Source organism: Rhinatrema bivittatum, chromosome 6 (genome assembly GCF_901001135.1).
Source record: "Rhinatrema bivittatum chromosome 6, aRhiBiv1.1, whole genome shotgun sequence".
Lineage (NCBI taxonomy): Eukaryota > Metazoa > Chordata > Amphibia > Gymnophiona > Rhinatrematidae > Rhinatrema > Rhinatrema bivittatum.
This window is the reverse complement of record NC_042620.1, coordinates 182,061,700-182,079,395: the sequence shown is the minus strand read 5'-3', so window position 1 is coordinate 182,079,395 and position 17,696 is coordinate 182,061,700. Positions and strand designations below refer to the sequence as shown.

Genomic DNA, 17,696 nt, shown 5'->3' with positions numbered 1-17,696 from the left:
AAACCATAAATTGGATGTGTCCTAATTTCTCTCTCTTTGACTGTTTATATATATATATTGTGGTAAATTCCATTTTTCTTTTTCCTTTTTTCAGTTCTTGGGTCAGAGAGAGTGGCACAGATGACCAAAACCTATAATGACATCGAAATGGTTACACATCTGCTGGCTGAGGTTTAACAAAAATATATATTTATAATTGCATTAATATTGTAGTATGTGTGAGCATGTTTTTAAATATACAATGTAGAATTTGTATTAGAACTGCAAATTAAAGATCACTTTGGACATAACCTTCCAAATTGTTCAATCAAAACTACTGTGGTTTGTACAAATTTACTCAACTTGATTTTCATTACTATATGAGATCATTGAATTTCTAAGAATTTTCTTCACTATATTTAGAGGGGGGTTTTTTTGTGTTAAAAATATCTTAAAAGGCAAGGCCTCTTACAGACATGCAATCAATTCCTCTACTTTCTGTTTTTCATAGTGTGCAATAAGTGTCAATCACTCATTCACTTTGCCTGGTGGTCAGTTGAAATTTTTGAATTTGTAAATAAGACAAAAATACAGATCTTTCATTTGGTATAGATTTGAGCCTTGCTTAGCCTTAGGTGCTTGACATTGAATTGAATTTCTGATTCCCTGATACATATGCAAATGAGCCATCCATTTTTTTATATCCATCTTAAAGGTGATTTACTGAATTCATGTTCAGTTTGGATGTCTTGAGTTTCACTAATACGAAACACTCAAGGAACCAGATTTGCCCATCCATAATGTTTTGCAATGTAATTAAAACTTTGAAACCGTTTAGGGTTTGGCAGCATCCACTTGAACGAGCAGCCTGTTAGGTTTAGGCACGCCTTGGCATGTCTTGCTGAATTACTCTGCGATACAAGGTAAAATCCCATGCAGCATCCAAAACCTATGATTTAAATGGATGAATCAAAAAGATGAGACTGTTCTTTTAAACAAATTGTCCACGAATTTACTTGTATATTGTTTGACAAGCAAAGCACAAGATAGTTTATTAATCAAATAGTCATTTTCTTGAGAACTATTCATGGATTAATCCAGGACCCTTAAGTTCTCAGTATAGGATTCTTCTTGGCCATCAGGCAAATAACAAATCATGATGACTTATTTCATGGTTTAGTATTACTCCCCCAACAATTACACAGCACTACAGAGATTCAGTGTCTATCCTCTAATCCAGAGGTTCTCAACTTTAATTCTTGATGGCCACACACTGGCTTGGTTTTCATGATAACTAAAATATGCAAATTATTTAGGTTATTGTAATGCTGATGAATATTCATTGTGAATATCTGAAAATCAGACCTTTAGTTACTGTCAAAGATTAAAGAATCCCTGTTCTAATCACTGCTGAAAATCTTTGCGCTTAACCTAGTAAACAGCACAGGCACTCACATCCTACCACATTTCTTCTTTTTTCCCCCACCTTATATTTTTAATAATTGCCCAACACAGTTTGTTACAGTGATAATGGGAATTTAACAGTTGTGCCCAACAGCACAAGTAGCTAACTTTGGCCTTTTAAGGTTTTTCACCCTCTGAGCATTGCTGTACATGCGTATCACAAACCGCGCCCTCGGAATCTGTGTGATTAAATATGGAAAATCCTTTCATAATTGGAAGTTCAGGACAGAAAAGCAAAATTAAGCTTTCTCTTTTTACCTGTTGCTATTTTTGAGAATTGATATAAATGAGAGAGAGTATTACAGAGAGGGAATAGCTATGTATAAATCCATTCAGCATAGAACAGAAAATCTGTTACACGCAGGAACATTTTACTTTCATGACATGTTACAGAAAACAAGAGAACGTATAAGAACTACGATTCCTAAGGGTTTATAGTATTATGGAAATTATCTTGTCTATCTCAGCAGAAATATATTTCTTAGATGGCAGGCTTAGAACACATGCCAAATGCCATTTAGAAGTAATGCCAGATATCTCTAAATCTAGTCAGTATGACTGAAAAATAAGAAAAAAATTTTCTGTTCTTAAATACTGTTTGAATATACTTCTGTGGAAAAGCAAGAGAACATTACTTTGTGCTTAATAAATGTTTTCTTTGAGGGCAGCTGTTCACCTTGAGCTGAAAAATATAAAATTATATATGTCTGAGCAGAAAGATCGGGATCTGGAGCTTGCTGCTCGGATTGGACAGGCTCTTCTGAAGAGAACCCACATCTTGACAGAACAGAATGAGTCCCTGGAAGAACAGCTAGCTCGGGCCCTAGACCAAGTGAGTAATGACCACAAAGTAGGTGGGACAAGTGGTTTGTTTTAATGTAAAGGAACATTATATAAACTAATACCAATGAATTCAGGTCACAATCTTTCTGTGTGTATTGTGGGGGAGGAGCAGGTTTCATCATGGTATCTTAAGTTGCATCGAGACTTTTTTTTCTTTTGTCAGTTCCATCTTGGGCCCTTCTCTCTCTCTTTCTGGCAGGATGCTAGATTTCTGGAGCACAGAGTTCAAAGTTTCCTGTGTTATGGATACAGAACAAACTGAACACAGCCTTCCTCTGCTGCCTAAAACTGCACTTTCTTACAGCTGTTTTAAAAAGAAAAGAGATCCTATTTTGCAAAACATTTTAAAATAATTAAAATTGTCAAAGCAGAGGTTGTGTAGGAATTGATAATCCACTTGAGTCTCAGAATCCCTTAATGTTCAGTTTGTTTAGATTTCCTTTAATTTATAGTAAATCCCCACTCTGTTATGTGTTGGCTGCATTTAGTGATCTATTGTCTTAAAACTTCAGAGTGCTACTGAAGCTATGTCCATTCATTATGGACAAAACATATGTTCATATTATCCTAGTTCCCACCTAAAACATTTTTCTCCTCGTTTTTGTTCACACTCCTTTTCTTCTATGGGAGTGGCCTGCCTATGTAAAATGACTCTTGCACAATATGAAAGTAATTTTGTCTTACATGGAAGCCATTTTATGAGGCTAAATTTTCTTTTATTATAACTGCACAACAGGATCCATAGTCCTTATTCCATAATGCCCAGGAAATTCATAGCCTCAGTTCTCTATGGACAAACAGGACAAAATACAGCTCCACAAGTGGGGTGATGTCATCAGATGGCACTGACAGGGAACATGCCCTCTCGAAGGTCATAAAGACCTAGAAGTCTTTCTGCTACCCTGTATGAATCTCCTTTGTAGTCTTTCTACTGCTGAGACAAAAGGACATTTTTTGCTCTCTCTCTCTCTGCCACCCACAACATAAGGATTTTTTCAAATTTTTTTTTTATTTTATTTTTTTTTCTTTCTGAATCTCATAAAAAAAATAAACATTTTTTTCTTTTTTCTTCTCATTACCCTCCTCATCATGTTGGGAAGGAAACCCTTCAAGCTCTGTGCAAAATTCAACTATAAAATATAGAAAACAGAAACATGATGACATAATAAATGTGTCCATCCACACCAGCTATTCTGCCATCCCTTCAGAGATCTGTGTTTGTTCTGTGTTTTTTTTTTAATTCAGAATCTGTCTCCACCACCTCCACAGGGAGGCTGTTCCATGCATCAACTACCCTCTCTGGAAAGAAATATTTCCTTAGATTCTCTATCAACAAGCAGGCTGAATTAACCATTACATGCGAGTGTTGTCAACCAGCGGAGCTGAGATGGACCACTCTCTGAGCATGTGTGGGAGTTCTTGAAGAAACCACTGCCTTGTGAGCCCCTTGGTCATTTTTTGTTCATGCTACAGCCCGGATGTATGTTGCTGTCTTGCACTCTCTCTCAGTTGTCCAGTCACCTTTCCACTGCAACATAGTGTACCCAAGTTCAGCATGCAATCTGAACTACCACACATCTCAATAATCACTTCACATTATTTCCCTGTCCTTGGCTGGGCTTTTACTATTAGTCAAAAATATTTTTCAGTGCACCACTGGGGAAAGATACAAAACTCATGGACACTACCAGAAAGAAAAATTTTCAATTGGCAATGTTACAAAGCAGAATCTCTTCATAAGTTCCAAATTGTCCAATTCTTTACAATGAATCAAAGAAAATAAGATTCCTCTGCACAGCTTCTGCCCGACCTCCAAGATAAATTCACAACGCATCTTAATGAGGCGGATGAATGTACAAAACATCTAATCAGATCTTAAAAGGAGCTTTGCCCCACTCATTGATAGTTTATTTTCCCCTTTTTTGTTGGAAGACGGCCATTAGCTAGGGATTCCCACATATATGGCAGATCATCCTGCTTGTCAACAGAGAAAACAAAGTTGCTTATCAGTAACAAATGTTCTCTGTAGACTGCAGGAGTGGGTTTTTCAGCTTCTATGTAAGACTGAGAAGACTCAAGCAACAGTATCTGCACAAGGACATCTGCACATGCTCTAAAGAACGTCTTGGGCTTTCTGGGCTCTGAGAGAGCTGTTCACATCAGTACCATTGTGTGATGTTACCCGCTTGTATGGCTGCTTATCCTGCTGTGTACAGAGAATACAGATTACAGGTAAGGATCTTAGTTTTATCTGAGTTAGAAGCCAGTATCTGGACCTGTAAGCTTCAGTCTCTGTTGTATCCCATGAAAACAAGCCAGTTCGTTTTTGCAGATACACAACACAGAAAATATGTTAATATTACACTTTTGCACTTGAAAATAATTCTGTGAGTATAGACCAGTGATTTTCTACGGTATGTGCTCTCAAGAACAACTTTATTATCAACACGCTATTTTGATCAGCATGAGTTAACAAAAACAAATTAAAATAAGTCTTTAAAAACCTACACAACTAAGTAGTACAAACTTTAGATAAAATGAATATAATTGTTGCTAGAAAATTTTCTAAAGTTATAGAAACTCTCCAGTGTAAAAACCTACCTATTAAGACACTTTAACTCTTGGTTCAGGATTAGACACATAAGAGGTCAATATTAAAAAGCCATTTAGACTGATAACTCACAAGTTATCCATCTAAATGGCAAGTTTTACTATACTCAGTCATTTATCCAGCTAAATCATAGCCACATAAGTCATTATCCGGCTATAATTTAGCCAGATGAAAAAGAAGCGTTCTGGGGTATGCCAAAGTTATCCTAACTTAGCTGAATTTCAGATATATCCGTTTAAGTTAGCAGGATAAATTTAGACCTGCTTCAGCGCAGACCTAAGGTTATCCGGCCTTATGTGGCCAAATAAAATGCCACTTAATTGGATATCTTCAAAAGATATCCAATTAAGTGGCCATCATTTAAAATAAAAAAACAAACAAACATGGTCCTCCTGGTCCGATTCCCATAGAAATTGCCATGCTGGGTCAGACCAAGGGTCCATCAAGCCCAGCATCCTGTTTCCAACAGAAGCCAAACCAGGCCACAAGAACCTGGCAATTACCCAAACACTAAGAAGATCCCATGCTACTGATGCACTGATGCAATTAATAGCAGTGGCTATTCCCTCAGTAAACTTGATTAATAGCAGTTAATGGACTTCTCTTCCAAGAACTTATCCAAATCTTTTTTGAACCCAGCTACACTAACTGCACTAACCAAATACTCTGGCAACAAATTCCAGAGATTTATTGTGTGTTGAGTGAAAAATAATTTTCTCCGATTAGTCTTAAATGTGCTACTTGCTAACTTCATGGAATGCCCCCTAGTCCTTCTATTATTCGAAAGTGTAAATAACCGAGTCACATCTACTCGTTCAAGACCTCTCATGATCCCATCACCACAAAAATCTGAAACCCCCTCCCTCGACCATGACACCAACTCCCTCCCCCCCCCCCAAAATAAAAAAAAATAAAATAAAAGTCAATTATAGGCGTCAACCCTCCCCGCTAAATATACCACTGAAAATTGCCACCTCCGAACAACTCCCCATATTGCCACCATCCCTTTGTAGCCCTCCCACCCACCCTGTACCTGTTTTGAGTTCCCCATTTTTTATCCCAAGATTGCACTACAATGCGATCTTGGGCACTTCATCGTTGCTCTAGTAGTAATGCTGCAAGAGTAAGTTGGGTTGAGGTAGTCCTGGCCAGTGAGGAGGAGGGGGGGGGGGGGGGAGGTGGTCAGGAGGCCCACTGTTGTGCTTTTTATTATTTTTTATTATTTTTTAAAGGCTATCTACATAATTGGATATCTTTTTAAGTTATCCCATTAATGACAGATTATCCAGCCACACAAGGCTGGATAACTTTAGGCCTAACTGACTAAATTCAAACGGATAATTTTAGGCTGGTATATTCCCGCTGAATATATGGGACATACTATCCAACTAACTTTAGCTGGATAATTTGTCTAACTAGCCTACTGAATATGACCCACATAAGTGCTATTACATTTAGACATTTTACTTCTGCATATCTAAAGGGAAAACCATGCCTTCAGATCACTCATTTGAATAGCTGTCTAAAGTTATATATTTATGATACTCACACATCTGGGGTGCTTAAAAAAATCTGTTAGTCTGCTATCAGCATTCACTATAATATTGAGCTGCTGTGCAGCTCAGCTAGTTAGCCTGATAAACGTATCTGGCTGACTTAGCCTGATAAACTTATCTGGCTGACTTGGCTTATATATTCAGCAGTAGAGCCACACTGCTGAATATATCTGACTATTGTAAAGTTAATACTGAAGAAAATACAAAACACAGGGATTTAATGTGTTGCTAAATGAACTCTGGTGTCCAGTGTCACTGCAGGGAGTCTCATCAATATAGCGGTTGAGATTCTAACAAAAGCAGGCATTTTTTTCACTTTAAATTTGTGAATAAGTATTTGTGATATGGTGATTTCAGTTTTTTCAAAATCACACCAGAGTTCATTTAGCAACACATTAAATCCCTGTGTTTTGTATTTTCTTCAGTATAGTAGGAGTTTTCTAGAGGCGTTGGTTTATTTTATTGTAAAGTTGGCAAGATAAGTATATCCAGCTAACTTTAGGGCAACCCTATGGGCAGACCAGACTTAGCCAGACCAGTTATCTGGCTAACTCTGAATATTCGAGTTATCTGGATAATTTATCTGGCTAAGTCTGTTCCTCCCCATGATGCCCTCACCCCACCCACCAATTAACTGAATAACTATTTATCCAGCTAATTGGCAGCCATTCAGCAGGGCCAGATATTCAACCACTGCTAATTAGCCAGATAAGTCCTAACTTATATGGCTAAGTGGCACTGACTATCTCCCTCATGATGTCTAAGTACAAAGTTTAGATATCTGATTTCCATATGTCTTTTGAAAATTTAGTTCATTGTATGCAGCCATCTTTTTAATTTAAGAATTAATGTAAAATATTGACATGAATCTGGATAACATTGCACAGAAATGTTGCAAAATTCAAGTCAGTTGGCTCTTGTCAGCTGTTGTTTCTCTTTATTGTGGGGTAGATTTTCAGACCGCGCGAATAGGCGTACTTTTGCTGGCGCATCAGGCGCAAGCAAAAGTACGCGGGATTTTAGTAGATACGCGCGTATCCGCTAAAATCCTGGATCGGCGCGCGCAAGGCTATCAATTCCGTATAGCCGGCGCACGCCGAGCTGCGCAGCCTACCCCCCGTTCCCTCCCTTCCCCTACCTAACCCACCCGCCCGGCCCTGTCTAAACCCCCCCTTACCTTTGTCGGGGGATTTACGCCTCCCGGAGGGAGACGTAAATCCCCGCGCGCCAGCGGGCCGCTAGCACGCCGGGACGCGACCTGGGGGTGGGTCCGGAGGGCGTGGCCACGCCCCTGGACCGCCCCGGGCCGTAGCCACGCCCCCGGGCCCACCCCCAGAACACTCCCGACACGCCCCGAAAACGCCGCGCGGTTCGGGCCCGCCCCGACACGCCCCCCTCAGAAAACCCCGGGACTTACGCGAGTCCCGGGGCTCTGCTCGCGCCGGTAGGCCTATGTAAAATAGGCTCACCGGCGCGCAGGGCCCTGCTCTCCTAAATCCGCCCGGATTTGGGCAGGTTTAGGCGAGCAGGGCTCTTAAAATCCGCCCCTGTATTTCTTTACTTAAGTTATTCACGCTCTTTGCTCTGGCATAGTGGGATCATTGACACAAGGTGCATTTTAATTCTTCTGTAATTATGATTCTTCTCTTATCTCAAGTTTGTCATGACCCTCAGCAAACACTTTCATTAATCACAGATCAAGGTCCTAAAATGGTATTTACACTAGATTCATTACCTAGTCTCTTGGCGTAATCTTTTGAACTGGATCCAAGTTAGATTTTGGGGTTTGGTTTTTTTTCAGTATTCCAAAGGTCATGCCAGTTCTTCATAATTCTGAATTGGGAAGGCAAGATGTGTTTGTCAAACAAATAAATAAATGTTTTAAATGTAGGTGAACCAGCTGCAGCATGAACTATCCAAGAAAGATGAATTACTTCGTGTTGTCTCCATTGCCTCAGAAGAAAGTGAGACTGACTCCAGTTGCTCTACACCACTACGTTCCAATGAGTCCTTTAATCTGTCGCAGGGTCTTCTGCAGCTGGAGAGTCTGCAGGGCAAACTCAGGGAACTGGAGGAGGAGAATCTCGAACTTCGATCTCAGGTATACAGAATCTGCTAGCCATGCTTTTCAGAGTTGTGTGATATAACACAGCTATAAAGACTGAGTTTTTTTTCTCTTTAACTGCTGGAATCCATTATAGAATTTTAGGGGGTAATTGGTCTTTATTACCGATGATGATGATATATCGACCCCTTATGTGGTTTTGTGTTAGTTGAGCTGTGAAGTTGCAGCACTTATTACTCCATGTTTTTGAGCTCATGAAATTTTATTTTAAAAAATGGTGGTATCTCTCTCATTCCAATCCAATTTGTTTCTGTCACCCTGCTTTTCTAGAAACCTTTTGATGACAAAATTAGCATATTCCAGGTAACTTAATATGTTTGGGCTGCATGACTTTAGCATAAATAGCTCAATATTAATTACCTTGCTTTCAAATAAAATTCTAGACCTCTTCATGGTAATATATAGTTATAGGAATCACTAAAGTATAATTCAGTTACTGAGAGGAATTAATATCTGTCCAGGTAAGCATGCAGCTGGTGTTTAATATTTATTCAGCAAGTATCTTAGATCAGAAGTTTAAGAACTATATATAAAGTTAAAGTTCTATAACTTTACTAAAATCTTTCCAGTGGACAGTAGATAAGTATGAAAATGTCAAAACTGGCCTCCAGATGTAAATAACTTTTAAGAATTTCCATACCAAGTGTCCATCAAACCCAGTATCCTCTTTCCAGCAGGTGCCAATCCAGGTCACAAGTACCGCGCAAGATCCCAAACGGTTGATAGATCCCATGTTGCTAATGCCCATGTTGCTAATGCTCAGACAAACGGATGACTCTCTCCTGTTTTCTCCTCAAAAAAAAAAAAAACAAAAAGCAGCACTTTTAAGTGCTACCATGTCAAAATTGCCTGGGTTAAACACTACCAGTGCGGGTGTTGTTTGTGTCTCTGTCTGGCGCATGACCAGAAGGCCTGCAGAGATTGTGGGAGAATGTCTCCCAGAGTACAACAGCGGAGAGTGGCCAAGATTTTGAGTCTTCGGGAACCCTTGCAGGATAGGAGGAGACCTCCGCTGTGGGACCCCCCTACCTGCAAAACACAAACATTCTGTTGGCAGCAATCCCTATACCGAGATGTAAAGATCCCCAGTCTTACTTTCTTCGAGCATCTAACTTTCATCAAAGGAGACAATGTCTCAGATCTCTTCCATCCTGAAGAAGTTCTATGCAGGCATTCCATCATAGAAACCTCATTCTCCTGAAATATCGGAGGTGGAGCACGCACCTCCATTGGGGCAACAATCTCCTTAATTGAAAGGGACTAGCCCACAGCCTCGTTGAAACCTCATTTTCCCCCCTGATTAGGATGTGCAACTGGTGACTTCATCTCCAACTTCACCAGGAAGTTCTACAGGAATCCCTTCACACCTCCCTGAAGAACCTTTGGAACCTTCTTCACCTCCGGGGGATCTCACATACTCCAAATTTTTAGAAAAAGTGGACGCTATCCTTAAGGAATTTGTTGCCAGGGGATGTGGTTAGTGCAGTTAGTGTAGCTGGGTTTAAAAAAGGATTGGATAAGTTCTTGGAGAAGTCCATTACCTGCTATTAATTGACTTAAAAAATAGCCACTGCTATTACTAGCAACAGTAGCATGGAATAGACTTAGTTTTTGGGTACTTGCCAGGTTCTTATGGAATCCAGGCCAAAAGAACCTGGCAAGTTCCCAAAAACTAAGTCTATCCCATGTTACTGTTCCTTGTAATAGCAGTGGCTATAATCTAAGTCAACTTAATTAATAGCAGGTAATGGACTTTTCCTCCAAGAACTTATCCAATCCTTTTTTAAACCCAGCTACTCTAACTGCACTAACCACATCCCCTGGCAAAAAATTCCAGAGTTTAATTGTGCGTTGAGTGAAAACTTCATGGAGTGCGCCCTAGTCCTTCTATTATCCGAAAGAGTAAATAACCTATTCACATTTACCCGTTCTAGACCTCTCATGATTTTAAACACACCTCTATCATATTCCCCCCTCAACTTACTATTCTCCAAGCTCCAGCCTTAACTTCTTTAGTTTTTCCTCATAGGGGAGCTGTTCCATCCCCTTTATCATTTTGGTCGCCCTTCTCTGTACCTTTTCCATCGCAGCTATATCTTTTATGAGATGCGGTGACCATAATTGTACACAGTATTCAAGGTGCAGTCTCACCATGGAGCGATACAGAGGCATTATGACATTTTCCGTTTTATTCACCATTCCCTTTCTAATAATTCCCAACATTCTGTTTGCTTTTTTGACTGCCGCAGTACACTGAACCGACGATTTCAATGTGTTATCCACTATGACACCTAGATCTCTTTCTTGGGTGGTAGCTTCTAATATGGAACCTAACATTGTGTAACTATAGCATGGGTTATTTTTCCTTGTATGCATCACCTTGCACTTATCCACATTAAATTTCATCTGCCATTTGGATGCCCAATTTTCCAGTCTGACAAGGTCTTCCTGCAATTCACCACAATCTGCTTGTGATCTAACTACGCTGAATAATTTTGTATCATCTGCAAATTTGATTACCTCACTACTCGTATTTCTTTCCAGATCATTTATAAATATATTCAAAAGTAAGGGTCCCAATACAGATCCCTGAGGCACTCCACTGCCTACTCCTTTCACTGAGAAAATTGTCCATTTAATCCTTCTCTCTGTTTCCTGTCTTTTAGCCAGTTTGTAATCCACGAAAGGACATCGCCACCTATCCCATGACTTTTTACTTTTCCTAGAAGCCTCTCATGAGGAACTTTGTCAAATGCCTTCTGAAAATTCAAATACACTACATCTACCGGTTCACCTTTATCCACATGTTTATTAACTCCTTCAAAAAAGTGGAGCAGGTTTGTGGGGCAAGTCTTGCCTTGGGTAAAGCCATGCTGACTTTGTTCTATTAAACCATGTCTTTCTATTTGTTCTGTGATTTTGATCTTTAGAACACTTTCCACTATTTTTCCTGGCACTGAAGTCAGGCTCACTGGTCTATAGTTACCCGGATCGCCCCTGGAGCCCTTTTTAAATATTGGGGTTACATTAGCCACCCTCCAGGTTGGGTTTCTCCTATTATTTATTATTTTATTTTTATCGTAATTCTATGTTACGAGACTGAAGAGGGACCCCTCGTGGGCGCGTGGTATAGGGTATGCTAGGCATGCTCGGGTTGCCCAGTCAGAGTTCTAGAAACTTTTAGATAAGTTTTCCGTGCTCGGCTCTGTCCGATGATGTCACCCCATGTGTGAAGACTAACATCCTGCTGTTCTAGGAGAAACACCTGTTACAGGTAAGCAACTCTGCTTTACCATTTTCTGTCTTTTGTGCTGCATTGGTGATTGGAAAAACTGCTAGGATGTATAGTATCTCCAATATAGCTCTGATTGGTCTTTAATAGATCTGGTAACTACTAAACATAGAGCTGATCCTGTAACATAGCAAAATAGTAAAGAATAGCAGATAAAGACCAAAATGGTCCAACCAATCTGCCTAGTGCTGTTTAGGATTGTAACCATTGCTCCATGCGGGTTAACTCAGTGCATTCCTAGAAACACAAAGTAGTCGTACCACTACTGTTATGGGCTGAACTACTACTCCATGCAGGTTACCCAGTGCTGCACTATCATCCCTCATCTCCAAGGATCCTCTATTTTTCCGGCGATAAGCAGGGCATTTAGCCATGCATAGTGGGTGACGTCATCCGTGATGCCACGAAGGCGGAGCTACTCTCTTAGCTCGAAGAGCTTTGAAGTGTGCATGACCTCGGGTTCCCGCGCTCCTCGAGCTCCCTCTCAGTTTTAGTTTTCCTCGGTTACACACGGACGTGTGGCTACTCTCGCCCTGACTAAAATTAAAAATAAATACATAAATAAAATCATCGCGACGGACAACAACAAGAAGAAAGAAGACGAGATGCCAAAAAGCCCAGGTTTTAAATATTGTACCTGCAGCAAAATTAATGTCGGTGACCGGGCATAATTATTGCTATTTATGCCTCAGTCCCGACCATGATCAGGCCGCTTGCAGGGACTGTGGTAAAATGTCCCCACTGGCCAGAAGACAACGAAAAGAAAAAATGGAAAGGTTGAGGCAAACATATGCCCCCTCTCCAACGGATGTTCGATTGACCAAGTCCTCCCCGGGTAGGCAAAAGCCCCGATCCGAGGCCCCTCGACGCGCGCACTCGGCCTCGGATGGCCGTGCATCACATACTGCGTCGGCGCCCAAACATGCTTCGATCGCTCCGCAGACTATGACACATGCGACGTTAAAACCAGCTTCGCGTCCTGCGTCGATGCCGCGTACAACGCTAACAACACAGGCGTCGACTCCATTAAAGAAGTCGATTTCTATGACGCACCACGACACATCTCATCAGTCTACGACGCAATTACTCAAAAAACTAAAAAACCTTCTCCCCCGCAACTGGAAAAACCAGTCTCAACACCAAAAATTCCAAATAAATCGGGGAAATCTCTTTCAAAGACTAAACATACTATAACTCCATCTCAGCAAAGAGGTCATCACTCTCCTTTATCAGTTTTGTCAGATGTTGTTATTGAGGACTCTCCAGGGGGCTGGGAATCATCCCCAGATCGTGGAGTTCGTCCTAAACAATCCAAAAAGAGACCAAGCTCTCCTCATTCATCAGTCCCTAGGACGCCATGTAAACGATCAAAGAAATCGACCAGATTACCTGACCATCCACATCGTCAAACAGCTGAAGAGACAATGTCTCAAATAACTACGCTGTTACATACGTTTGTTCATGGTTTACCATCTGATCCTATCGTTTTACCACCAGATCCTCAGATTCCTACATCACCGCAGGTTTCTCCGGATCCATCTCATAACCTGCCATATCCACAACCGTCACATTCCCCTCTCTCTTCTGTTCACAGTATCTCACCAGATCCTTCTCCGGTATCATTGCCTGGAAGTTCAACAGGTATTCCATCGGACCCCCCACAAGATCTTCCTCAACCAACTTCCCCATCGGAAGATTTAACTTACGCTAAATTCCTAGACAAATTGGGGTTAGCCTTAAATATAGAAACTCGAAAACTTCCAGACCTAAGATCTGAAGTTATGGGGATTCTCCAAATACTAGACATTCCATCTGAACCAACTGCTCTACCTCCCCACCAAATATTGGAGGGTCTTATGGATAAAGCTTGGGAATCTCCACACCTTCTTCCATCTATTTCTAAGAAAATTGATTTAAAATACAGAATGCAAATACAGAATGCAAAAAACCTCCTACTACTCAAATGTGCAGGTTCCTCACAATTCAATAGTCATTGAATCGGCAATGAAGAGAGCCAACAAAAACTGACTATACTCCAATAAACCTCCCAGAAAGGACAATACATTCCTAGATGACTTTGCAAAAAAGATTTACCAAAATTCTATGCTTAATTCTAGAATTAACCACCACCAGTTTTACATTATACAACATTTATTCAATTGTACTCAACAGTCCATTTTATCCCGCTCAGGCCTGGCAGTAACTTCTATTAGGGTTCACCTTAGTGCTATTGCAGCTTACCATCTCATGAATGAGGGCTGTTCCATCTCTACCCATCCGTTAATCTCCAAGTTCATGAAAGGCTTGCTTCATCTGCACCCGCCTTTCAAAAAGCCAATAGTGCCATGGGATATTAACATAGTTTTTGAAGCGTTGATGAATCCACCCTTTGAGCCCATGTTAACCTCCACGCTTAAATTCTTGACGTGGAAGGTGCTTTTCCTAGTGGCCATCACTTCGGCCAGAAGAATAAGTGAACTTCAAGCACTAGTGATCAATTTTCCATATCTTCAATTTCACCATGATAAGGTAGTTTTACGAACCCACCCTTCATTTCTGCCGAAGGTAGTATCTGCTTTTCACCTAAATGAAACCATCTCCCTTCCGTTTTTTTCCCCAAAACCACATTCTGATGATCGACAGAAGTCTCTTCATACCTTAGATTGTAAAAGAGCCTTAGCGCATTACAAGAACAAGACAGCCTCACTCAGTCATTCGACTCAGTTATTTGTCTCCTTCAATCCAAACAATCCAGGTCAAGCGGTATCAAAGAGAACACTCTCTAGCTGGCTTACCGCCTGCATCCAATACTGTTATTCTACAAAAGAAATGCCTCTTACTGGTTCTGTGAAAGCTCATCAGATTAGAGCCACTGCAGCTTCTATAGCGCACATTCAAGGAGTGCCTATCCAGGAAATTTGCAAAGCAGCAACCTAGTCATCTGTTCATACATTTATATCACACTACTGTCTCGATCAGCAGTCTGCTTCAGATTCCTCCTTGGGATCTGCAATTCTAAAAACCTTTCATAAGTATTGAGGGCTGTCCACCTTCCATTGGTTGCAAAAAAAAAAAAATGTTTTTTCGATTTGGAAAATTCTTTTGCAACCTATGTGCTTGGTACTCCCACTATGCATGGCTAAATGCCCTGCTATCTACGGAAAACACCGTTTACAGTAAGCAAACTTGCTTTTATCCCACTATTATCCCAGGACAAGCAGGATGCTAATCCTCATATATGGGTGACGTCACTGACTGAGCCCTATTGCGGGAAAACTTTCTGTCAAAGTTTCTAGAAACTTTTGACTGGCCCTGTGAGGCCACTGAGCATGCCCAGCATGCCATGATATTCTCTGCCACAGGGTTCTCGTTCTAGTCTTCGTTTTTCCGCGCTGCTGTAAGCATCGCGGATCAAGGAGCCTAGTGAGTTTTCCTCACAATATTTCTGACTGAAAAGTCAACAATTTTCTCCCATAAGGGATCTCTCTCTCAGTTTTCCACCGGCCGGTGAGTAATCTGTCTCGTTTTTACTTTTAGTAAAAACATTTTCTCATTTTCTTTTCCCATTTTTTAATCAACGGCTGTTGACAAAAAATGGCTTCCGGATTTAAAAAATGTCTGGTTTGTAACAGAACAATGTCCATAACAGATCTACACCTAGAGTGTATTATCTGTTTGGGAGACAAACACTACGTTTCATCCTGCCCTCAATGTGCAGAGATGACTCCTAAAGGAAGAAAACTTCGAGGGGAGAAGATGGAACATCTCTTTCACCCCTAGCTCCTTCCTTCTTCAACATCAAGGAAGTCATCCCCGGTGGGGGTTACAAAGCGAATTTTATTGAAAAAACGTCATCTGGAGGGTTCGGGAGATCATCCATCGATGTCGACGGCATCAATAAGGTTGGTAGTCGAACATCGACCAAAACATCGCCGCGACGCCCCTCTCCCCGGAGGAACCGACCGCTAAATGGCAAAAACCTCGGGAAACTCCGCTACCTTTGGCGCCGGGGTCTATACCTGCATCGATCGAACCTCCACAGGGATCTGCGGACGTGATATCAACGCCTACACCGCCACCGCATACAGCTGCTCTGCCTGCACCAGCTATATCTCAGGAATTGTCAAATTTTATTAGACAAGCGATGCTCCAGGCCCTGAAAGAACACACACCTAATCCGGCGACTATGCCGGTGCCCTCACCGATACCGGTGATTGCACCGGGGTCGGTGACCATACCGATGCCGACGACCCCATCGATGCTGGTGTCGATACCGATGCCGACGATTCCGTAAATGCCGGTATCCACACCGATTCCAGTCAAGGTGACGCCGGCACAACCACAGAAGATACCGATGCCATTGTCGATTCCGGCGCCGTCACCATCGATGCCACTTTCTCCCGGGGACCCGGGACATCCAGAACTGGCACTCTACCATCTTCTAATGAAGAGATTCGATGAGGTGGTCGGTGCTCTTCCTCCCAAACCTGGGAAAGAACACATAGAGGAGTCACCCTTGGAAGATCCACAGCCAGGTCCTTCAGGGATTCCTAGACCACAATTTCTCCACCTGAACAGGATCCATATGACACTTGAAGTGATACACACTCAGATACCTCATCTGAAGCCTTCATGACAGATCCTTCACCACCGGATCCAAGGAAAAAATCTCCACCGGCAGATTTCACATTCACAACCTTTGTCCAGGAAATGGCTGACACCATCCCATTCACCTTGGTCATAGAGCAGGACGTCAGGCAGCAAACATTGGAGGTTCTTCAATTTGTGGACCCCCAAAACAAGTGGTAGCTGTACCAGTCCATGATGTCCTTTTGCAATTACAACATCGGATTTGGGAACCTCCCTGCTCAGTGCCAGTTGTTAACAAGAGAATGGACACTACATATTTGGTGCAGTCTGCTCCTGGCTGCCAAAAATCACAGCTTCCTCACCAGTCAGTAGTGGTAGAATCTTCACAGAAGAAGTCCAAGAGAATTAGATCACATTCTTCAAATCCCCCAGGTAAAGATCACAGATTTTTAGATTCCCTGGGACAGAAAGTCTTACAAGGGGACATGTTAAATTCCAGGATATCTTTGTATCAATTGTACATGACCCAGTACCAAAGAAATTTGTGGAAGCAAATGCAGGACTCTTTTCCATCACTTCCATCACAGCATCTGGAAGCAGCCCAAATGATTATTCATAAAGGGATAGAAGTAGGCAAACACTAGGTCCGTGCGGCCTATGATGGTTTCAAGACAGCTTCCAGAGTGGCTGCATCGGGTATAAGTGCCAGACGTTGGGCATGGCTTAAAGCCTCGGACCTCAGGCCTGAAGTCCAGGACAAGTTAGTAGATCTCCCATGTCTTGGTGATAATCTTTTCGGATCTAAAGCACAGGATGCAGTTACTCAATTAAAAGAGCATATCAAAACCCTAAGGCAGCTTTCAGCAATCCCCCAGGATCCACCTACGCAGCCAATCGTAGGCCTCAAAGGAAGGATTCTAGAAGACCTTTCTATAGAAAGAGGCAGTATTACCCCCCCCCCCCCCCCCTACATCTAGGAGCAGGTCTTCTAGGCCACAACAAAGGTCTCAGCCTACACAGCCTAGACCATCCAGGCCTCAACCTCCACCACAGACTGGTCCGGCTGCTGGCTTTTGAGGCCATTTCCAGGGAACACAGCCATCTCTCCAATCCTCATCCAGAGCTTCTGGTAGGAGGTCGAGTATCCTCCTTTTACAACCATTGGGTTCGAATAACAACCGACCAATGGGTTCTGGCAATAATATCTCGAGGTTACCAACTCAATTTCCTCTCAAT

At 41.7% G+C, this 17,696-nt stretch overlaps 1 protein-coding gene across 4 annotated transcripts in view; it reads left to right on the top strand.

The window, feature by feature from the left end:
* The window catches only part of TRAK2 (trafficking kinesin protein 2), a 248,713-nt gene that overhangs the window by 87,241 nt on the left and 143,776 nt on the right, over positions 1–17,696 (top strand). For all 4 annotated transcript variants that reach the window (XM_029606260.1, XM_029606261.1, XM_029606259.1 and 1 more), the window contains 3 exons: positions 95–171; positions 2,159–2,275; positions 8,345–8,554. In XM_029606260.1, coding sequence (XP_029462120.1) covers positions 95–171; positions 2,159–2,275; positions 8,345–8,554 — 404 coding nt within the window. The remainder of the gene's footprint in view (positions 1–94; positions 172–2,158; positions 2,276–8,344; positions 8,555–17,696) is intronic.